This window comes from Triturus cristatus, chromosome 8 (assembly GCF_964204655.1).
Source record: "Triturus cristatus chromosome 8, aTriCri1.1, whole genome shotgun sequence".
Lineage (NCBI taxonomy): Eukaryota > Metazoa > Chordata > Amphibia > Caudata > Salamandridae > Triturus > Triturus cristatus.
Genome location: NC_140591.1, coordinates 429,852,650 through 429,872,813, shown reverse-complemented (window position 1 = coordinate 429,872,813; position 20,164 = coordinate 429,852,650). Strand labels below are relative to the sequence as shown.

General features: G+C 46.5%; 1 protein-coding gene across 3 annotated transcripts in view; it reads left to right on the top strand.

Annotated features, from left to right (window-relative positions):
- The window catches only part of ERICH6B (glutamate rich 6B), a 370,776-nt gene that overhangs the window by 278,978 nt on the left and 71,634 nt on the right, over window positions 1-20,164 (top strand). For all 3 annotated transcript variants that reach the window (XM_085621832.1, XM_085621831.1, XM_085621833.1), the window contains one exon: window positions 1,759-1,841. In XM_085621832.1, coding sequence (XP_085477958.1) covers window positions 1,759-1,841 — 83 coding nt within the window. The remainder of the gene's footprint in view (window positions 1-1,758; window positions 1,842-20,164) is intronic.

Here is a 20,164-nt window from a genome sequence, read left to right as displayed (position 1 = left end):
TTGATAATGACAAAAATGGATCTCCCCCAACAAAGGAAGATTGAAGACCTCCCGCCGCCCCCCTTCCAACCCTTGTAAAGTGCATTTGAGGAATATACAGCAATACACTAAAGCAAGAGGTGCTCCTAGGGATGAATGGCTCTACAGGTATGCACCAATGAGGAGCGGCCCGTGTGACTATTTCAACATAACTTGACAAAAAGGAAATAGCCACCCTACCGATTCCAATGCAGGGTTCGGAGATAGTGTTGGTACCAAGAAATAGAATACTGTTTAAGACCAACAAAAAGAACAGTAGACTTCATCGAGAGGTGACAATGGAGAATCATTTTTAAAAGCACATTGAAAATTATTGGTTTCATTGTTCGAATTGATGACTCATAGTGTCACTGGTTTCATGTGTAAATGCTTGTACGTTATTTTCTTTTGTATACTTATGTGCAGTATACGTTACTGGGCTCCTTCATAAAGTTTTATGTTTTGTAATTCATAAACTGTCCGTTTATGAACGAGTGTTGGTGTTTTGGCATGTTTCTTGTATTGCTATCGGATGTATTAATTTGGTTGATTTACATAGGTTTTTATGTGGGTAAATTGTGCTTTTACATTTCATGTTGGTGACTGAGTTTTTATTCTTTTGTTTTTTAAGGGAATTTTTATTGTTTCATGGAGTAAAGTTAACAGTGATCATGTGACAGTAAACTGACACTGAAACCTAGTGTAAGCCTTTTATGCAACTAATGACAAAAAGGAACAGGATCAAGAACTATCCTTTGAAAAACGAGTCAAAAGTAAAAGTTGCAAAACATACACCTGGTACGAATAAATATACCAGTCTTCAGTGTCAAAAGAGCTGTCTCTGTGCTTATGCAATACTAATGTAATGAATTATCTATAGAAGGTAACGTTCTGAATCACTAATCAGTCACGTACAATGTAAGTTTTTGTGAAATGTATTATTAGCTTTACGGTACTAAAAGCACTGTTTTCCTTTTGGCTCAGGCCACTGTGAATACTGGTGGGGTCGGGTATGGGATGCATTTACACTCTATAGTTCTGGTTGAGGTGGACCAAAGAGGCCCCAATTCAGAAGGGGCCGCCGCAAAGGGCCAGTCTGCAATGGTGCTAAATGTCTACTCCGAGGGATACCAAAGCCTCATCAGTGAACACCTAAAATCTGGATTTTTCACCCAGTATCGAATACATGCAAGTACCCAGCACTATGCAAGTACCCAGCACTATACAAGTACCCAATACTGGCAGGAAAATTAGGGCATGTTGTGTTTGGTGGCTGCGGATTAACCATCAAAAATTGACGGACGTCAAGTTCTCCATATTTAAACAATCTAAATAGGGCGAGAAGACATCTGCCAATTTCTGGAGGTTTGTCCACGCCCTCCAAACTCTAAATGACTCCGGCCCTCATGTTTGTTTCTCTAGGCAATGTTCCTTGATGCAGCCTTTTATTTGATACCTTTTTAGTTCTGTTTTCATTAGAGTGTCTATAGACGCTGAAGGAACAGAGGTTGTTACTTAACACTTATTTTGCTGACCTCAGACGAATGAAAGTCTAAGCTGGAATTCAAACCTTTGACCGTCAGGTGTTTGGGACCACACTCGACCTACGTCACAGGCTTAGAAGCTTATTGTCGCTCAAAATTATGTTGCTCCCTTGGTGATGTTTTCAAAAAAATGAGTATTTTAAAATTCACCCTTTTATTTGGTGCAAACTCACTCAAATAACTTTTTTTTTTACAGAAATGTGAAGAACGTGTCAACAGGTTTTACCGCAGTGGGAAGATTTTGCACCTCGTGTTTCCAGATGGAACAGGCCAGGTTTGGTATCCGTTAAGGGCTGGCTCCGTTTGTGGCATCAAATGGAGAGCAGCCGGCTTTGGTTTGGCAAAGTCGTTTGGGTCCCCAAACCCTTTTTCCAAAACTACTGTATGTATTTTTTTAGCAGAACAACCTAATGCTTTAAAAAATGTTTCCACCTTCACTCGAGTCCAAAATAAACAGAAAATTATTACCCTAAGACAAAAATAGAGCTCCATGACGCTCTGGTGGCATTAAGGCTACCGTGTAAATATTCCCCTTTCTGCCACAATCCTCTGCGGCAAAGAGGCGTGCAGTTGGTGTTGAAGTGGGCGTTCCACAGCAAAACACACATTGCTTTTTGAGGCTGTCCCAGATTTACAAGGCTGGGGCAGTGCCAAAAACGTAAGGTCAGGGAATACCTGGTCTTAGGATGGCGATACAAGGATAAATTATTCTCTACCCGTTTTTTGCTCATTGAATGTGTGCTGCAGACTGCACCACACATCGAAAAACAAATCACCATTATTGATTGTTTATGTGCAGGAAGGTTTCCCTTCCTCTACATAAACAATCGCCCCTGCAGTGCAGGCACCCTTACAACATGGGGTAAGGGTGCCTGTGCTGGCCATAGGCAGCTTTTTTTTGCACCAGCGCTAGAGGAAACACAGGGGTGCGCCATATTCTAGTGAATACAACGCATCTCTGCATTGTAAAAATGTCGGAGCAGGGCGTTGCCAAATTTGGCGTAGCATCACGATCTGAATTGTTTTTGTAAATATTCCCCTTTATTTCTTAGGGGAACCTCAGGGTCCAACATGCAATACCGATTAACTCAGCCCAGTTTTGGTAACTCCAGCGGTATGGGAGTGAAGTTACCGGTTCTCTTCCAGGGGATCCTCATCAATAGTCATAAGCACATGAATACTCCCGACCATGCGCGAGACCCCGGAAACATATAAAACATATATGTGGAAACCATACATGTAGCTCTATATATATATATTCATATATATATAACAATAAACACACAATGCAGCCTTCCATATACCACACAACGCTGAGCAATGTTGTAAGAATTTCCCTTGCATATAAATACAATCTCAATAAAGCAGGAAGAAAGAAACACATTTGAAAACTGCTTTAATACACAGCAGAAATCATAATCCTGCAAAGAGGAATGAAAAAACATTGCCAGCACATAGGCAGCATTGCAGAAACATCAGTGTAGAAAGCTGAAAAGCTAATCCACAGAAACACACAGAATAAACTGGCACCGTGCATTTAAGGCAGCCATGACCCCTAGCTTCCCATCATGCCTCAGGAGTGGCAGTTAGGTCAGTTGTTCTTTCTGGCTCCTTCTGTCAGGACCCTAGAAACTTCAGCTCTTAGTTTTTTCCGATTCCTGTCAGAAATTACGTCTCTTTTTTTCACAAAAGCATTTTACTTTGACGTCTTATTGTTGTTGAAGTACTTCTCTACTATTTTTGAGAGAGTTAAGCAATATTTTCCAGTCAAAAATGCCCTCTCTTTTTGACACTTGCCCTTCCTGTGGCAAGAAGAAGGCTAAAACAGACTCACATCCTGTCTGTATTCTCTGCCTTCCTTCTGATCATGCTCCCAAGACCTGTCAGCATTGCCAGTCACTGTCCAAAAGAACTCTGAAGGACAGGGAAAGGATTCACCTCTAAGGGCTGGTTGAGAAGGGGAAAGCACCTTCAAGAGGCAGGTCTCCGATAAAGAAGACGAAAGAGAGAGCCACCACTCCATCTAGAAGTAAGGTTCAGACCACCACTTCCATCATTTTCGAAACTCTGCATCAGAGATCTGTGGCTAGGCCTTTGCTTCCTCTGGTCCCTGGTATCATTGAGCCGGTAATGGACATCTTCCTCACTACACCTTCGGCTAAAGCGGCTCCGGCTCGGATCCTGAAAAAATATAAGCCTGCTGCATCAGATCCTCATTTTCTGAAATCGGATCCACCACTGGATTCTGTCATCATCGCAGCAGCAAAGAAGACACATGCGGTGGCTTCTTCCTCCTCAGCTCCTCCAGGTAAAAAAAGTAGAGCCCAGGATTCTTGGGGTAGAAAGGCCTGTGGTTCGGCAGTGTCGTCTCTTAAGGTGTCTAGTGCTGCTGCTCTCCTGGGCCGTTATGATAGGTCCTTATGGGATTCACTGGAGCGTTTTAAAGACAAACTGGTGGCTAACCAAGTAATCAGCACAGCAGCGGATGGGGTGTCTTTGGCTGCTCACTCGTATGGTAAGTAAAAGAGAGAGACCCCTTTCGAAACCAAAGGGATAGGGTACTCTAAACAAGTAAGATATAAGTTCCCTCTGGAATAATTCTTAATGGCATATGCCACCATCTAAACACAAAATGAAGGTAGACAACACTTTCCAAAACCCAAGCTAAAGGGTAAAACACAAATTTTAACACAAAAACAAAAAAATGTATTAGAAATATATTTTTTTTAATTAAAATTGCATAAAATTCAGTAGATTCACACACAGTTTTTGCTTTATACATGCACTCTATTCACAACATACTAATCACTTTGACATGTAGGACAAATTGTTTTTTTTTTTCCCCCCAAATACATAGGCATCAAAACATAAACACTAAAGAGAAAACAAATTCACAGACTACTGTCTTTGGTCTTTGTCTAAACACATCGTCTATATCAGTGAATGAATGGTCTGTTATAAACTTCTATCTGTACAATGACACGACCATGTTCCAATAGAAATTGTGTAAATTAGAATTGCGTCGACGCGTTTCGATGGATAATTCCAACTTTTTCCATCTTTTTCAAGACAAATGATAAAGTTTTCTCAATTTTTTTTCTGATTCTGCACGATCCTGCATAAGAATAAATACATTGACAATATCATCGATTTGCTATCATTATAGCTACATGTCAACATCTTCAAACATCCTGTATTAGGTCCCAAAAATTACATATTCCGCACATGATAACAGATATATATAACCCTTTATAATTAAAACCCTATACAAAATCATATATCAAACAATTTTTCTTTCAATGGTTCCTAGTAACATTATAATTTATTGTAAAAATTGTTCTGCACCTGTTATTTGTCATTATAGTGTTTTGTTTATTTATTTATAATCTTATCTCATCCTCACATTATCCATGGGTAGTCACCCTGTATGATTCACAAGACGGCGCAATGTGACTAAGTCAGCCGTGGGACTGGACTGCGCATGTGTCCAATAGCGGGAGTGTGTACAGGCTACTAGTGCTACTGGTGCCGGACATGCGGGGAGGGGAGGGCGGGGGGGTTACAGTTTTTTCTTTATATTTTGTTTGGGTTATCGGCATTGTAATGTGCGTTGATAGCTTCGAGTACTCAGGGTAGGCTGTAGTTGGGCACGGGATGAGGGACCGAAAGCTGGCAGCACTCGCATTGGTTAGCAACAGGAGATTTACTTACTAAGGTTAAAATTGCTCACATGATGCTTCGACACCGTAACTGTGTATTCTACTATGCTGTCTGAGACTGTATGACATTATGCCACGTATGCTTATGATATTGTATCATGTTTCGTTGTTTATTTGATTGGTTGTGTAAAATCAATAAAAAACAGATATAAAAAAAAAAAAATATATAATCTTATCTCATTACTCCCAACTTATTGGTTATCTCTATTGTTGGCCTCGCTCCCACCTCACTAAGAGACTTGCCTCATACACTTAATTGAGTATTGCCCTTCAGTCCCTATATTTATAGGTTTCTTCTGCATCACAGATTTCGCTTAAAATAATCTCTCATGTAACTGTATACAACTTGCCTATTCGTTTATTACCATATATAGGGGTTTCGGTTCCAACTGTATTTTATAAACAAGTCGTCTGATATCTTGAATTTTATTCAGAAGGGACTTTATAAAGTAAAGGAGGATCAACTGGACTTCTCCGAGATTCTCCAAGAAGGGGCGCTGGTGGCTAACCAAGTAATCAACACAGCAGCGGATGGGGCGTCTTTGGCTGCTCACTCGTATGCACATGGTATATGTGCATGGAGATCTGACAGCGTTGAAACCGGAAGCACAGCAATACATTTTGAATCTTCCGTTTTCTGGAAACTCACTGTTTGGATCACTCACCGATGAGGAAATGGCCAGAATGAAGGCCGAGTTGGACACATTAAAGGATGTGCGCCTGGAGAAGAAAAAGGAGTTCAAACGACGCTACAGGCCCTACAATCATAAAAATTACCAACAGAGGGTTCAAACCCCTCAATGGTTGCAAAACAAACAAAACAAGTCCCAGTTTCAAGGCTGTCGTTCCTCGAGAGGAAGAGGAGGACATCAACAACAGTCCTCTTCCGCAGCAAGAACTCAAGGGAAGCAATGCTTTCCTGCTTCCTCTAGCACCGTTGCACACTCCAGTGGGTGAAAGTATTTCAAATTGCATACAAGAGTGGCGCAACATCACCAACGACTAGTGGGTGCTGAATATACTGAGCAATGGGTACGCGCTATGTTTTTGCGCACCCCTAAAAGACATTCCTCCGGTAAAGTCACGTCATCTAAACCTAGAACTGCTGCGTCAGGAAGTGTCGACCCTTCTTAAGAAACTAGCCATAGAAGAGGTCCCTCCTGCACAGAGAGGAAAGGGAGTCTACTCAAGATACTTCCTTGTTCCGAAAAAAGACCAACCAAACAAGTTCAGACCGATTCTAGATCTACGTTCCCTGAACAGGTTCATCAGAAAGGAGAAGTTTCGAATGTTGGCGCTCCATCAAATATTTCCACATCTGAGGAAAGGAGATTGGATGTGGTCAGTGGATCTCCAAGATGCGTACTTTCACATTCCAATTACACCACGGCATCGCAAGTTCCTGTGGTTCATGGTAGGCACGAAGCATTACCAGTTCAAGGTCTTACCCTTCGGCCTAAAATCTTCTCCGAGGGTATTCACGAAATGCATGGCAGTAGTGGCGGCAGCCTTACATCGCCAAGGCCTGTTCGTGTTTCCATACCTGGATGACTGGCTGTTGAAGGGATCATCCCCTCACATGGTGCAAGAGCACCTTCACATCTGCCTGGATCTCCTTCAACGCCTAGGCCTTCATGTGAACGTGGAAAAATCAGTTCATCAGCCCACTCAATCGCTCCACTATCTGGGCGCCACCCTGGACTCCGACCTCGGAAAAGTGTTTCCTTCGGAGGACTGTTATCAATGAGAAACAAATGCAACATAATCCTTCAAGCACATCAACCATCAGTAAGGCAAGTGACGTCTCTACTGGGGTCGATGGCCTCTTGCATCTTTCTCATACCCAACTCCAGATTGAGAATGAGACCTTTGCAGCAGGATCTGGAGGACAAATGGGACCAATCCTCAGGTCATTGGAACGACCGAATTCTCCTCCCTCAAACAGCGAGGAAGTCCAATTTCTGGGGCGTCAGCCAAAGAATCTTCTGGTGGGAGTCCCATTCCATCAACCTCTGCCAAAACAATCTCTGATCACAGATGCATCTCTTCAGGGATGAGGAGCGCATCTGGGTCAACTACAAACTCAGGGCAGATGGACCAGCAAGGAGCAGACCTATCATATCAACATGCTAGAACTGCGGGCGGTTCATTTAGCCCTCAAGGCATTCCATCCGTCGAATCAGTCAAAATCGATTCTGGTACAAACGGACAGTACAACCACCATGTATTACTTGAACAAACAAGGCTCTCGCCCTCTGTCTCTAGAATCCCAGACGATCTGGCACTGGCTGCTGGCCAGGAACCTCATCACGGCAGTGCATCTGCCAGGAGAACAGAAAGTGCGAGCAGGCGCCCTCAGTCGACACTTCGAAGAACAAGAAGACTGGGTGCTCAACGACAAAGTGGTGGCGGACATTTTTCATCAATGGGGTCATCCATCCATTGACCTTTTTGCAGACGATCAAAACAGAAAATGCCACGCCTTCGCGTCCAGATTTTATTGACCAGGAACGAGATGGAATTCTCTTTTGATAGACTGCTGCGCGACATTTGCATACTCTTTTCTGCCCCTTCATCTCATCCCGAAGGTGGTGACCAAGCTCATCCGATCCAGGATGACGATGATCCTCATAGCACAGGACGGGCCTCGCCAATGGTGGTATCCGGACCTGTTGAAACTCTCGATCTGTCCGTATCGGAGACTCCTGTGGAGGCCGGACCTTCTGACCAAAATGGGAGGGAAGATTCTGCACCCCAGCCTTCCCTCGCTGAGCTTGGCAGCATGGCTCCTGAGATCCTGCAGTACGGACATTTGAACCTCCCTCAGGACTGCGTGGACATTTTGAGGGAGTCAAAGAGACCATCCACAAGAGCCTCGTACTCTTTTATTTGGAAAAGGTTTTACTTGTGGTGTATTCGTAATGGTTGGAGTCCAATTAACGGGCAAGAAGAGGTCATCTTTCCGTATCTGCTCTACTTGGACAAATCTGGTTGGAAATACACGTCCATAAAAGTGCATTTGGCTGCCATCACAGCATATAGAAAATCACCAAACCAGCCTTCTTTCTTTCAACTTCAGGTGTTCAAGGACTTCCTACAGGGGTTGAAGGTTTATCCTCCTGTCCGACCTCCTTTGCCGCCTTGGGAGTTGAATCTAGCTTTGTCAAAATTAATGGGCCCTCCTATCGAACCCATTCATAAGGCCACATTACAACACCTTACATGGAAAGTAGCTTTTCTGGTGGCTAATACATCAGCACGCAGAGTGAGTGAAATCCAAGCACTCTGTTCTAAGGAACCGTATACGGTTTTTCATCATAATAGGGTGGTTATGAGAACTCACCCTTCCTTCCTACCCAACGTAGTGTCTGACTTCCATGTAAATCAGTCAATTTCTCCCCCTTCTTTCTTTCCAAATCCTGCTACACCAGCAGAAAGGTCTCTTCATTCATTAGACCTCAAGAGGGTTCTCAAATTCTATTTGGAGGGAACATCATTAGAAAGGCTGATCAATTGTTTGTAAACTACGGCTCTGTTAGAACAGGCTTTCCAGCCTCCAAAAGATCCATTTCAAGGTGGATAGTGTCTTGTATTAAATTAGCTCACCAAATAGTGAACAAGCCTCTATTAGCTTCCCCTAAAGCTCACTCTACTAGGGACAAGGCTGCTACAGTAGCGTTCTTACACAATGTACCGATGGCCGAGATTTGCAAGGCTGCAACTTGGAAATCGGTCCATATGTTTACCAGGTATTACTGTCTGGATTCTGACTCCAGAGTGGATACCCAAGTAGGCCCGGCTTCCTTGAGGAATCTGTTCCAATGCTAGCTTAATTGGAGTCTTTATAATGGTTTTTTCTTACAATGTATCTTTATTGTGCTCTGCTTACTTGCCCGCAGGATGAGGGTATGGGCTTGCTATTCTATTCATGTGCTTATGTCTATTGATGAGGATCCCCTGGAAGAGAAGGATAAGTTACATAGCTGTAATCCTAGTTCTCTTCCAGGGGTTTCCTAATCAAAGTCATAAGCAACCCACCCGCCTCCCCGGGCAAGTGATCAAGATACATGTCATCTCTTTGTGCCATGGCCTTCGGGTCTCCGCAAAGATCAACTGACCTAACTTTCACCCCTGAGGCATGATGGGAAGCTAGGGGTCATGACTGCCTTAAAGGCACGGTGCCAGTTTAGTCTGTGTGTTTCTGTGGGTTAGCTTTTCAGCTTTCTACACTGTTTCTGCAATGCAGCCTATGTGCTGGCAATGTTTTTTCATTCCTCTTCGCTTTACAAATACAACTGTTATGTTAAGGTGGGAGTTTGTTTTAAAAAAATAAAAAGCTAATGACTCCCAACCCAGGGAGTTTTTTTTCCTAGGAGCACAGTCATTATTTTTTTTTTCTTTCCCTTTCTGCCAGGTTTTAACTGGCGGAAACGGACAGAAAAAAAAACGTTGCATCATCCACCCAAAATAGGGCAGGCAGTGCAATGCCCTTTCTCTGATGGCCCCTAATCCTTTGGATCATCAGAGGAGGTTTTCCATCAACGGAACTAATGAGGGCACCTTTGATGGAAAGCTGGCACTCCTTCCGACCCTAAATAGGATGGGGGGACCACTGGATTTGTGGACAGGATATACCGCCATATTAGGTTTCTCCTCAAATGTGGCCTGAAGACAATAGAGGTCAAGCAATTTCTGGTAGAAAATTCACTAACTTATGCCACTGTATGTGTAAGCATGAACAATATACCCACATGGTGGGGGTACATTTTCAGTGTCTACATGCTTATTATGCCAAACATGCTGGGAGGTGTTTCCAGCCATGTTGAGGTCATTACATTTCAGTTTCATAGACAATTAACCATCATATGTGGCAGTCTTTCATCAAGGCATCGCCAACAGATGTGGTGGTGGATCCGTCACTGTAGACAGGGCAGTTCGCCTCGCTTATTGTAATGTTCTATATGCACTCTCCATAAAAATCTTTGGAACAGACTTCAGAGAGAGATCAGGACTTTTCTTTATGGGCTATTTTGTATGCCTTTGGAAAAGGGACCATAATTCATCATCCAAGATTTCACCGGGACAAAAAATTGACTTGGGTACCACAATCAAAGTATACCCCATCAAATATCTAAAAAAAAGTGGCCCATGCTCTGGAAATCGGGGCAGTTTTAAATTTGTAAAGACATGCTGTATAAGTGTTTTGAAGGTATCATGGACTGCATGAATTTGTGCTTAGGCTGAAAAGGAGGGGGGCTCATTAATTGTCACAGGTTTTATACAGCGGCACTAGACCAAATAGCGTGATATGTACTAATTTATGAACACATAAATGCGGTGCTACAGGTGGGGGAAAATAGCCCCTTAAACCCTCATACAAGGACCCGATGGTCCAAAACAATAAATGTCAACAGATCCTATGCACACGCAATAGAATATTACAAGTAGTAAACACTTCTTGAGGTACATCAATGAAGAAGACGTATTCCTTAATCTCAGATCCAGAGTATATCTGGTCCGAGCTTCTAAAATTCCGATTCAAGCCAAGTACGGCACCTCAAATCTTAGTTCCAACAATATGTAACGGACGGCAAAATACGCCAACTGGTTTGTTCCAAAATACAGACCGTGGTGAGTGCGCCTCGCGTCCCGTATGCTATCAGGATCTCTGTATAACCGGTTTTTAGAAGCTCGGACCAGATATACTCTGGATCTGAGATTTGGAACCACAAGGAATTTATCGAAACAACGACTCTCATGCGTTCAACCGGTTTGGAATTATCACCAGTTTAAAGGTTCAAGCGCCTATCACAAACCGCGGAAGCCCTGAAGAAGTCAAGGGTGTGTTCACCCACTGACGAAACACGTGTTGGCTGGCTTTGCGAAGGAACAATGCAATAAAAAATGAACCACACCGACTAAGGAATACGTCTTCTTCATTCATGTACCTCAAAAACAGTGTTTACTACTTGTAATATTCTATTGCGTTTGCATAGGATCTGTTGACATGAAGTTGTGCTTGCTGCAGGCAATGTGTGTGCTAATATCAGGGAATTCAATTGTAACAACTGCTCAGCAGGCCATAAAACAGGCCCACAAACAACACAATGACCTGTCAGACCAGATCTCCTGGACCCTTGGCCAGTCCGACCCTGTCATCAGCCTGTAGATACCTGCATTGGTAGCCAGTGGTTGACCCGATCAAGTTTAAAATCCTTTGCCTTGTCTAAAGATGTCTTCATTAACAGGCTCTTTTGCACATGTTCCAAAATCTCCATAGTCCCCAGCTTAGGTGGCAGCCCTGAGCTATGCCAGCAGGCTGGAGGTGCCCTGGCGTGAGACACCAAGGGGAAAAGAAATAGTCAGATTCTCATGCACCATCAAAGCAGCTTAGCCGGTTCCTGTTGGTGGTGCATGCCTTGAAGCATGAGCAGCAGGGGGCGGCTTCAGATCCCACCCGCTGAAGCAGTTCACACCGACTGCGAAGGGCAGGGCATCCAGCAAGAGTAGCTCATGGCTCCAGCTCATTCTCCTCTAGGCTGTCCTGCCACCCGAAACAGGCTTCTCCTAGGTTGCTCAAAATCCGGGCAGTCCAGGATCAACCACAGTAGTTCCCAGACAGCACAGCCTTTAGGGGTCCCAGGATGGGTTTCATTTTGGGAGGGCTGTCTCACGTATTGAGTCCCTCCCGGAGGGTCCAGAGTTACCCTTGTTCTCTAGTATGTCAGTCAGGTCTTCCTGGGGTGGAAGAGCCTGCTATATGTTGGTTCCTCACACGATTGCTCAAAAGCCGCTGAACACTCCGCTAGCCAGCAGGCAAGGGGAGAGGGTGCACCATTTGGCTGGGTTTATTCTGGAAGGCAGTCAAAGGTTCAGGCTGGCTATATTAGTCGCTCGGGCCGCTCTGCCATTAATGATCTATCCATTGGTTCACCTATTGAAACTCTGTTATGACGTTTATGTCCTCTATATAGTCAAGTATGATCATCTTCTTGGTGTACCACCAGGGCATTGATGATCATGGTGGTGCTGATCTGAGGACCGTGGTAAAGCATCCAATTAGTAGTAGCGATGGGCAGTGCGTACAAAGGGCTGGAACTTAATCATAGCCAGCTTAACCCCACACTCATTGGGGATTCCTCATTTATGGAAAATAATTACAATCTCCAATCTCAGTTGTGAACAGGGTTAAGCGAGTTACCGGCAGCTGCTGGCAAAAGGAAGACAGATGCTGATCCATTCATAAAAATGTTTTGGGAGATGTCGAAATGTATGTTGACAGCATACATGAAATCGAAGCATCTGTTTTATCAGCATAGAACCACAAAGTTCCTAGGATAAAATAAACTGCCTGGCACTAGCTCTAGTAAGCAACGAAATATGTTTACCCAGGGGGCAAGTTTACACTTTACTTTAAGTGGTATGCAATTAATTGGGTGTGTTTCAAGGACAGAAGCGAACACTAATTATAGACTTCTGCTCTCTTGTGTTCTATTTGGGGCAGTTTTAAAATAACAACCGCCATCAAAAGACAATGCAAAAAAGATTTTCCAAAACAAACAAATTGAAATGGAATTTAGTTTTTACGCTTTATGGTTGTATTGTATTAACGGTATGTGGTGATGGCGTTTGGATCCACTTCCTTACAGCCCTAGTTTATACCAACACCCCAGATGTAGATGACCACCACCCAAGCGATCCCCAGTGCCCGCCGCAGGAATCCGCCACCGCTGTGTCCCAGAAGAGCAGCGGGCCGCTGGCCACCAGGGCCCACCCGGGCAGGTCCCGGCCCCAGCTGCAGAACAGGGCGGTAGTCGCGTTAGGGCTGGCGCGGTGAAGGCACTCCGGAATATCGCCCAGCGTGCGGGCCAGCTGTCTCTCCCCCCGTGGTGCGTAGGCTGGCAGGGCCCGTGAGCCGGGCAGGGGCGAGGGCCAGTGTGGCAAAAGTCAATAGGGTCTTTGATGTGGTCTGGGCGGGTCCCGGTCTGAGCTACAGGCAGGAAGCAGTGGGCGCAGTGGAGCTGGCGCCGTGGAGGCCCTTCAAGATGGCGCCCAGCACGCGGGCCAGCCGTTACTCTCGCTGTGGAAGGTGAGCAGGGCCCAAGAGCCGGTCGGGGCGGGAGCCGACGGGGCAAAAGTCAGTGGGGTCCCCGATGGGGTCCGGGCCCTCAGGTGCCGCACGGCAGGTGCTCAGCCAAATGCGGGGGGTAGCGGGGCTCACAGTCTGTGCTCTGGTGCGCTGGCTCACAGCGACAGGTCCTCAAAGGTCTACCAAGGCGCCGTCCCAGCTGCAAGGGGGGGCACATTTATATATGTGTGTGTGTGTGTATATATATATATATATAGATATAGATATAGATATAATCAAGCTCCAGGTTTCACCCAACTGCCGAACTCAGGACTGGTGCTATCTCCTGATAGCGTGAGGGTCAATCACGTAGAAAATATGAGGCTCAAAATCAGGCGCAAGCACTTACGGACATTCTTTGATTTATTCAGAGCAAATGCATTTCGGCTCGCAGCCTTCCTCAGTGCATATTACAACTGCATCAAAGGTAACTTGTGTTTAAATTGCTGAAAGGGTGATTTCATTGGTGGAACTTTGGAAAATGGCTAGTGACAAAGGACTGTCAATGTTCGTAGTGCAAACACCAGTATTTCTGGCAGCCATGTCAGCATGTGTTTCCTTTACTTTAACCAGATGGTAATTACTTTGTTTTCTCTTGCATATGAAGTCTCTCATAGACAGTGCAGCTTTTATTCTTGCACAATATGCAAAACGGAAATGTTTACGATGTAACTCACATGCAGTCTGAATTCACACAGTCCTTTGTAAGATGACAGCCATAGTGCCCACAAACAGAGGTGCCTTATCAACAGTCTGTCTGTCCCTCGCCACTGCCGTAGTTTTCGAATAGTGTCCAATGTATATATATGTATGTAAATGTATGTGTGTAACATTATTTCAGAATGAGCGTTGCTGTACTGCTATTGCTTTCCATGGGAACATGCTGCAGTACCTCTGAGTGACCTTGTGTGGTGACTGACTTACTCTAGGGTTGGGATGGAGTATATTTACTACTGTTTTGTCACTGTTTTAGGGCTCTAGTAAGTTTAAAAGAGTAATTTTTTAATAGCAAGGGGCTTAGTCTTTTGTGGGTGGATATTTGCCTGTCCATTCCTAACCCCTTACTTACTTTTCCAGTAATCCCTCCCATTTTATTGTAAGCAATACCTCTCCTCATTGTCCTTCCTACATATAGTACTAAAATGTAGGCTTACAAGAGCAGAGATCTCCGCCATCATAGCAAAGATCTTCACAGAGAATTGATAAGAAAGGCAGAGGAGAATTTCTCCACCTGTAGGTTAGTGAATAGCATTTTGTAGTACATGAGTACATGAGTATTACTATTGTAGTACTACTTCACATACAAGAAAACACAGCTTGTGAATAGGCTCGAAAAGATAGGCACAATGATAGTGACTTCACACATATCACCATTGTTCAAATTACTCCCTCAACAATGAGGTTGATCCCACACATGCCAGAGCCCCCAACACATGTGAGGGTCGGGCCAAAAGTTGAAGCATGTCAACTTTGTTTGGGTGAGGGCTTAGCTTCCTAGGAGACAATACACTGATAATTTTTCAAGGGTGCAATGGACGCAAGAGGATAATATATATTCCATTATAAGGGTTTTAATCTCAGGGTTTTTCAAAAATGCATTATCTCACAAACCAATTACAGGTCAGATTCACAACTCTGACCAGTAATTTGAAAATAGTACTGCTAAAGGTACCACTTTGGGGCTTATTTACAAGAAGATTGCGCAACCGGTACATCACTTTTACTGAAGTTTCGGTGGTGCTATGCCCGGCACCATATTTACAAAGTGGCGTTTTTATGACTTAACGCCGCTTTGTAAACATGGTACCCTTTCAAGCAGGTATCTGCATGAAAGGGTCATGCAAAGGATGTTGATGTGGGTGTCCCACCGCAACCACCATTGCTTTCTTGACACTGTCCCAGATTTACAAGCATCTATTACCATGCAATAGAAGGCATTAGACTGGCGCACCGAGGAGAAATACCTTTATTTCTCCTTGTTTTTGACTTTTCAACGTACACATAGAAAGAGAAAAATGCCATTAATAATTGTTTATGGCATAAACACAATTATTAAATAATGACAATTTGCTACTTCTATGTGTGCTGCAGAGTGCAGCACACATAGAAGTAATAAATCGCCATTATTGATTGTTCATATAAATATTAGGATTGTTTATGTGCAGGAAGGCACACCTTCCTGCACATAGATAATCATTTTCTGTATCGCAGAAACCCTTGCACTATGACTCAAGGGTGTGTGTGTTTGTGCTAGGCGGTTGTATGTCATTACAACGCATTCCGTTGCAACGCATGCCTTTACCACGCATGCGTTACAACGCGAATGCCATTACCACGAATAACATTTACCACAAAAATTCCTTTACCACGCATATCGGTAAAGGCATTTTCGTGATAAATGTTCTTTTTTTTTTTTTATAATACCCCTTCCCTGTACCCCTGTGCGACCCTCCGCCCCTATTCCTTCTAATAAATTCCCCTGCCCTCAACAATAAAAATGTTTCCCTGTGCGATTCCTCCACCCACAAACCCTTAAATTTACCCCTTCGCTACACATCCCCCTCATTAATTACTTAAGCTAAATTCCCCCTTACCTCTCTATGGGCCTCATGTAGGTAGCTAAATACCGGTCGGTAACGGCCGAAATTCGTTAAATATCCCGTTACCGACCGGTATTTAGCTATTTCAGATGTAGGGGGCTGATTTCTGGATTCGGTATTTACCGAATCGGAAATTAATAAATCGGTAAAATACCTATTCGGTAAATACTGAATCCTGAAATCAGATGTAGGGAGCACTCTAAAGAGTAAAAATCAGTATTAGAAATTCGTTATTTACCACCAAATACAGGTTGGTGATAAATAACGAATACCTTGCAAAAAGCAATATTTTGCTGATTTAAGTGTGCCATGTGGCAGACATACATGCCCTTAGGGCATGTATGTGTGCCACATGTGCACACATGCAAGATTCAGGGGTGCAACAGGGTGTCAATGTGACACCCTGCCACCCTTGTATATGCTCCCCCATTACCGAATCGGTATTTACCGATTCGGTAATGAGGCATACCTTCCCATTGATTCCTATGGGCCTCCAGGTAAACTTTACCGAATCATTACCTACATCACATTTACCGATTCATAAATACCGAATCAGTAAAATTCGGTATTTATGAATCGGTAAATGTGAGGCTACCTACATATGGCCCTATGTCCTCTTTTCTCTGTAAGCTCTACCAATCTGCATCGCACGTCGTAAAGAGGAAGTGTCTTTCCGTTTCCTCTAATGACGCCGATTGCCTCCACATCGCGATGGAATCAGGTGTATTTTTTTGGAGTGGGAGACCCCCCTACCCCCGTTTTTGTTGTGCATGCTATTTTTGGGGGTGGGGAGACCCCACAAAGCCCACTCGTATCTCGTAGTAAAGGTATGCGTGGTAAAGGCTTTTCGTGGTAACCACGCATGCGTTGTAATGCATGCGTGGTTATGGTTATACGTGGAAACGGCCGCGTTGTAGTGGCCGTTTCCTGTGCTAGGCAGCTATTTTTAGCACCAGCGCAAGAGAAAACACAGGGGTGCACCGTATTGTTGTAAATATTGCACATGCCTGTGTTTTGGAAATGGCGTAGTGCAGCACTGAGAAATTTGTGCTCTGCCATTTTGTTGTAAATATGCCTCTTTGTCTGTAGTTTCAAAATCATTGCTTTTTAACACAAATCATATCCTTCATTGCTGTACCTCTCCCTTTCCACCTACATCATGCATCATGCAACATCAAACAGACAATGTGTAATTTCTGTGAATCTGAAAGAAACACGTTAGTTAGATTCCTCACCTTAGAATATCCCCAGGTGTCAGACTGGATCCGGAAGATTTTTCGTCAGCAATACCCCTTGCGCGTCGCTAGGCGTCATCTGCGGCTCCGCGTCCGTCGTCGGCGTCGTGCGCCGGAATGACGTCGTCGGAGTACTTAGCCGCCGCCCTCGCGCGCTGACGTCAGTTCTTCTTTTTTCCGCGCCAGTAAGCGCAGATCCGGGAGAGCTACCCCTTTTAGTCTTTTTTGACTAAGTTTTTTGATCCTTTTTTGATCTTGTCTCGACTCCGGTGCCGGTAGGATGCCTGGTTTCAAAGCCTGTGCTGACTGCAACCGCTTGATGTCGGTTACGGATCATCACCGCCGGTGCCTTTACTGTTTGGGCTTCGACCACGACGCGGAGTCGTGTTCGGACTGCAAGGCCCTGACCTCGAAGGCTAGACGGGAGCGGTCCCGTAAGCTCCTCGAGATTCGCCACTCGGCTCCGTGCCCCTCTCGATCCCGGTCCAGGAGGAGGTCCAAGGATCGGTCGCGGAGCTGCAGCCGACGTCATCATCGCTCGTCTGGCTCCAAGTCTTCGGGTAAGTCGAAGCACTCCAAGAAGTCCAAGAGGCGACACCGCTCTTCGGACTCCCCTCGCCGGTCGCGTGACTCGGCCGAGGGTCAGGGTGGTTCCACCCCCGCGGCTCCAGCGGAGCCGCAGGCGCCGCGCAAGTCCCCATACCCGCCGGTCCCTGGGACTGACGCGACGCCGGCGGAAGTCAGTGCCTTCCTCTCGGCCATGAGGAGCCTGGCTCTGCCGTCGACGCCCGCTGGCGCGCCTTCGGGCCCCGCGGACCCGACTGGGCAACCTTGCATGCCGGCGGCTCCGGCCCCGGCGCTGTGGCCGGCTTCGGCCCCGACACCGCAGGTTCCCGAGGGACTCGTACCCGAGTCCCCGTCGACGCCGGTAGACCTCGTCACGCCTCCTCCGCCGGCGTCGACACCGGTTCCTCCTCCGAGCCCCAGTTCAGCCCCGCTCCGGATCCGGCGCCGTTACGGCGTCGATGGACGCCGCGTACGGCGCCGTTAGAGACACATTATGTCTATCGTCCGGCTCCGATCCTTCCTCCTGTTTACCAGGAATCGGATGACGGGGGCGACTGGGAGGGGTCCGATGACCCTATGGCCGTTCAGGCTCAGCTGTCCCAGGACTGGGCAGATGAACTGGGGGAGGCCAGTGGTCTGGATACCTCACCAGACACTGGATTAATCTCTCCTCCGACTGTGGCTTCGGAGGAGGGAGCCGCTTTCTCTGTGGTGCTGCGCAAGGCGGCCGCAGCCCTTGGGCTCGAGCTGCCTGCCGTGGCTGTGAGGACTAACGTCCTCACTGAGGTGCTTCAGTCTGCAGCAAGCTCCACTGAGCCTCTGCTGCAATTCAATGAGGCCCTCATTGACGTTCTGCAGGGCACCTGGTCCAAGCCCTCCACAGTCCCTCCTGTGGACAGGAACGTCGCCAGGCGCCACCGCCCTGCTCCGGGCGACCCCAGTTTTCTGTCCCAACACCCCACCCCCGAGAGCCTGGTTATCCAGGCTTCTACCTCCCAATCCTCCTTCCCGACCGCTCCGCCGGACCGGGATTCCAAGAGACTGGAACAGTTTTTCAAAAAGCTGTTCTCCTCCCTTAGTTTGGGTCTGCGGTCCTTGAATACCGCCTGTCTTTTGGACCGTTATTCCCACTCTCTGTGGGATACGGTGGAGGACGTGCTGCCCCTGTGCCCGGAGGAGGTCCAGACACGACTTACCCAGGCTCTGGCCGATGGGAGGGATGCAGCACGACATGCAATCCGATGTGGGCTTGACACTACGGACTCGCTGGGTAGGGCGATTTCTACCACGGTGGCGCTTAGACGTCACGCCTGGCTGCGGTCCACGTCCTTTTCGGGGGATGTCCAGAGCACTCTCATGGACATGCCCTTTGATGGCACTCGCCTTTTTGGTGAGAAAGCGGACAGTGCGCTGAATCGCTTTAAGGACTCCCGGGCTACGGCCAAGTCCTTGGGCCTCTCTGCCCCGCGGTCGCAAACTTCCGCCTTTCGCCCCTTTCGTGGCCAAGGAAGGGGTGCCTCCTCACGTCAGCCTAGTGTTCTGCTTGGGTTTTCGGATCAGATAGAACCCGCTCATCAGAGCCTCTCTAACCCAGCCAGAACGTTACCCTCTCCCTAGGGCCTATTCACAACAAGTAACCACCGATATATACCACCTAAGGACAGGGAATTCCTAATATATATATATATATCTAGACCTTTTATAATACAAGTGGCGGCCTCGCGATCCCAGACGGACCCAGAACTTCCTACCCAGACGGCAGCCTCAGCCTCGCGGTCCCAGACGGACCCAGGACTTCCTACCCAGACGGCAGCCTCAGCCTCGCGGTCCCAGACGGACCCAGGACTTCCTACCCAGACGGCAGCCTCAGCCTCGCGGTCCCAGACGGACCCAGGACTTCCTACCCAGACGGCAGCCTCAGCCTCACGGTCCCAGACGGACCCAGGACTTCCTACCCAGACGGTAGCCTCAGCCTCGCGGTCCCAGACGGACCCAGGACTTCCTACCCAGACGGCAGCCTCAGCCTCGCGGTCCCAGACGGACCCAGGACTTCCTACCCAGACGGCAGCCTCAGCCTCGCGGTCCCAGACGGACCCAGGACTTCCTACCCAGACGGCAGCCTCAGCCTCGCGGTCCCAGACGGACCCAGGACTTCCTACCCAGACGGCAGCCTCAGCCTCGCGGTCCCAGACGGACCCAGGACTTCCTACCCAGACGGCAGCCTCAGCACAAGTTCATCCTATGATTACCATAACATACAGCAGGGGAATCAGTTCTACTATTTACCAGATCACACAAGAACTGCCAGTTTGAGCACAACCTGTTCTCTGGTTCGAGGGGTTCCTCTCTCCCT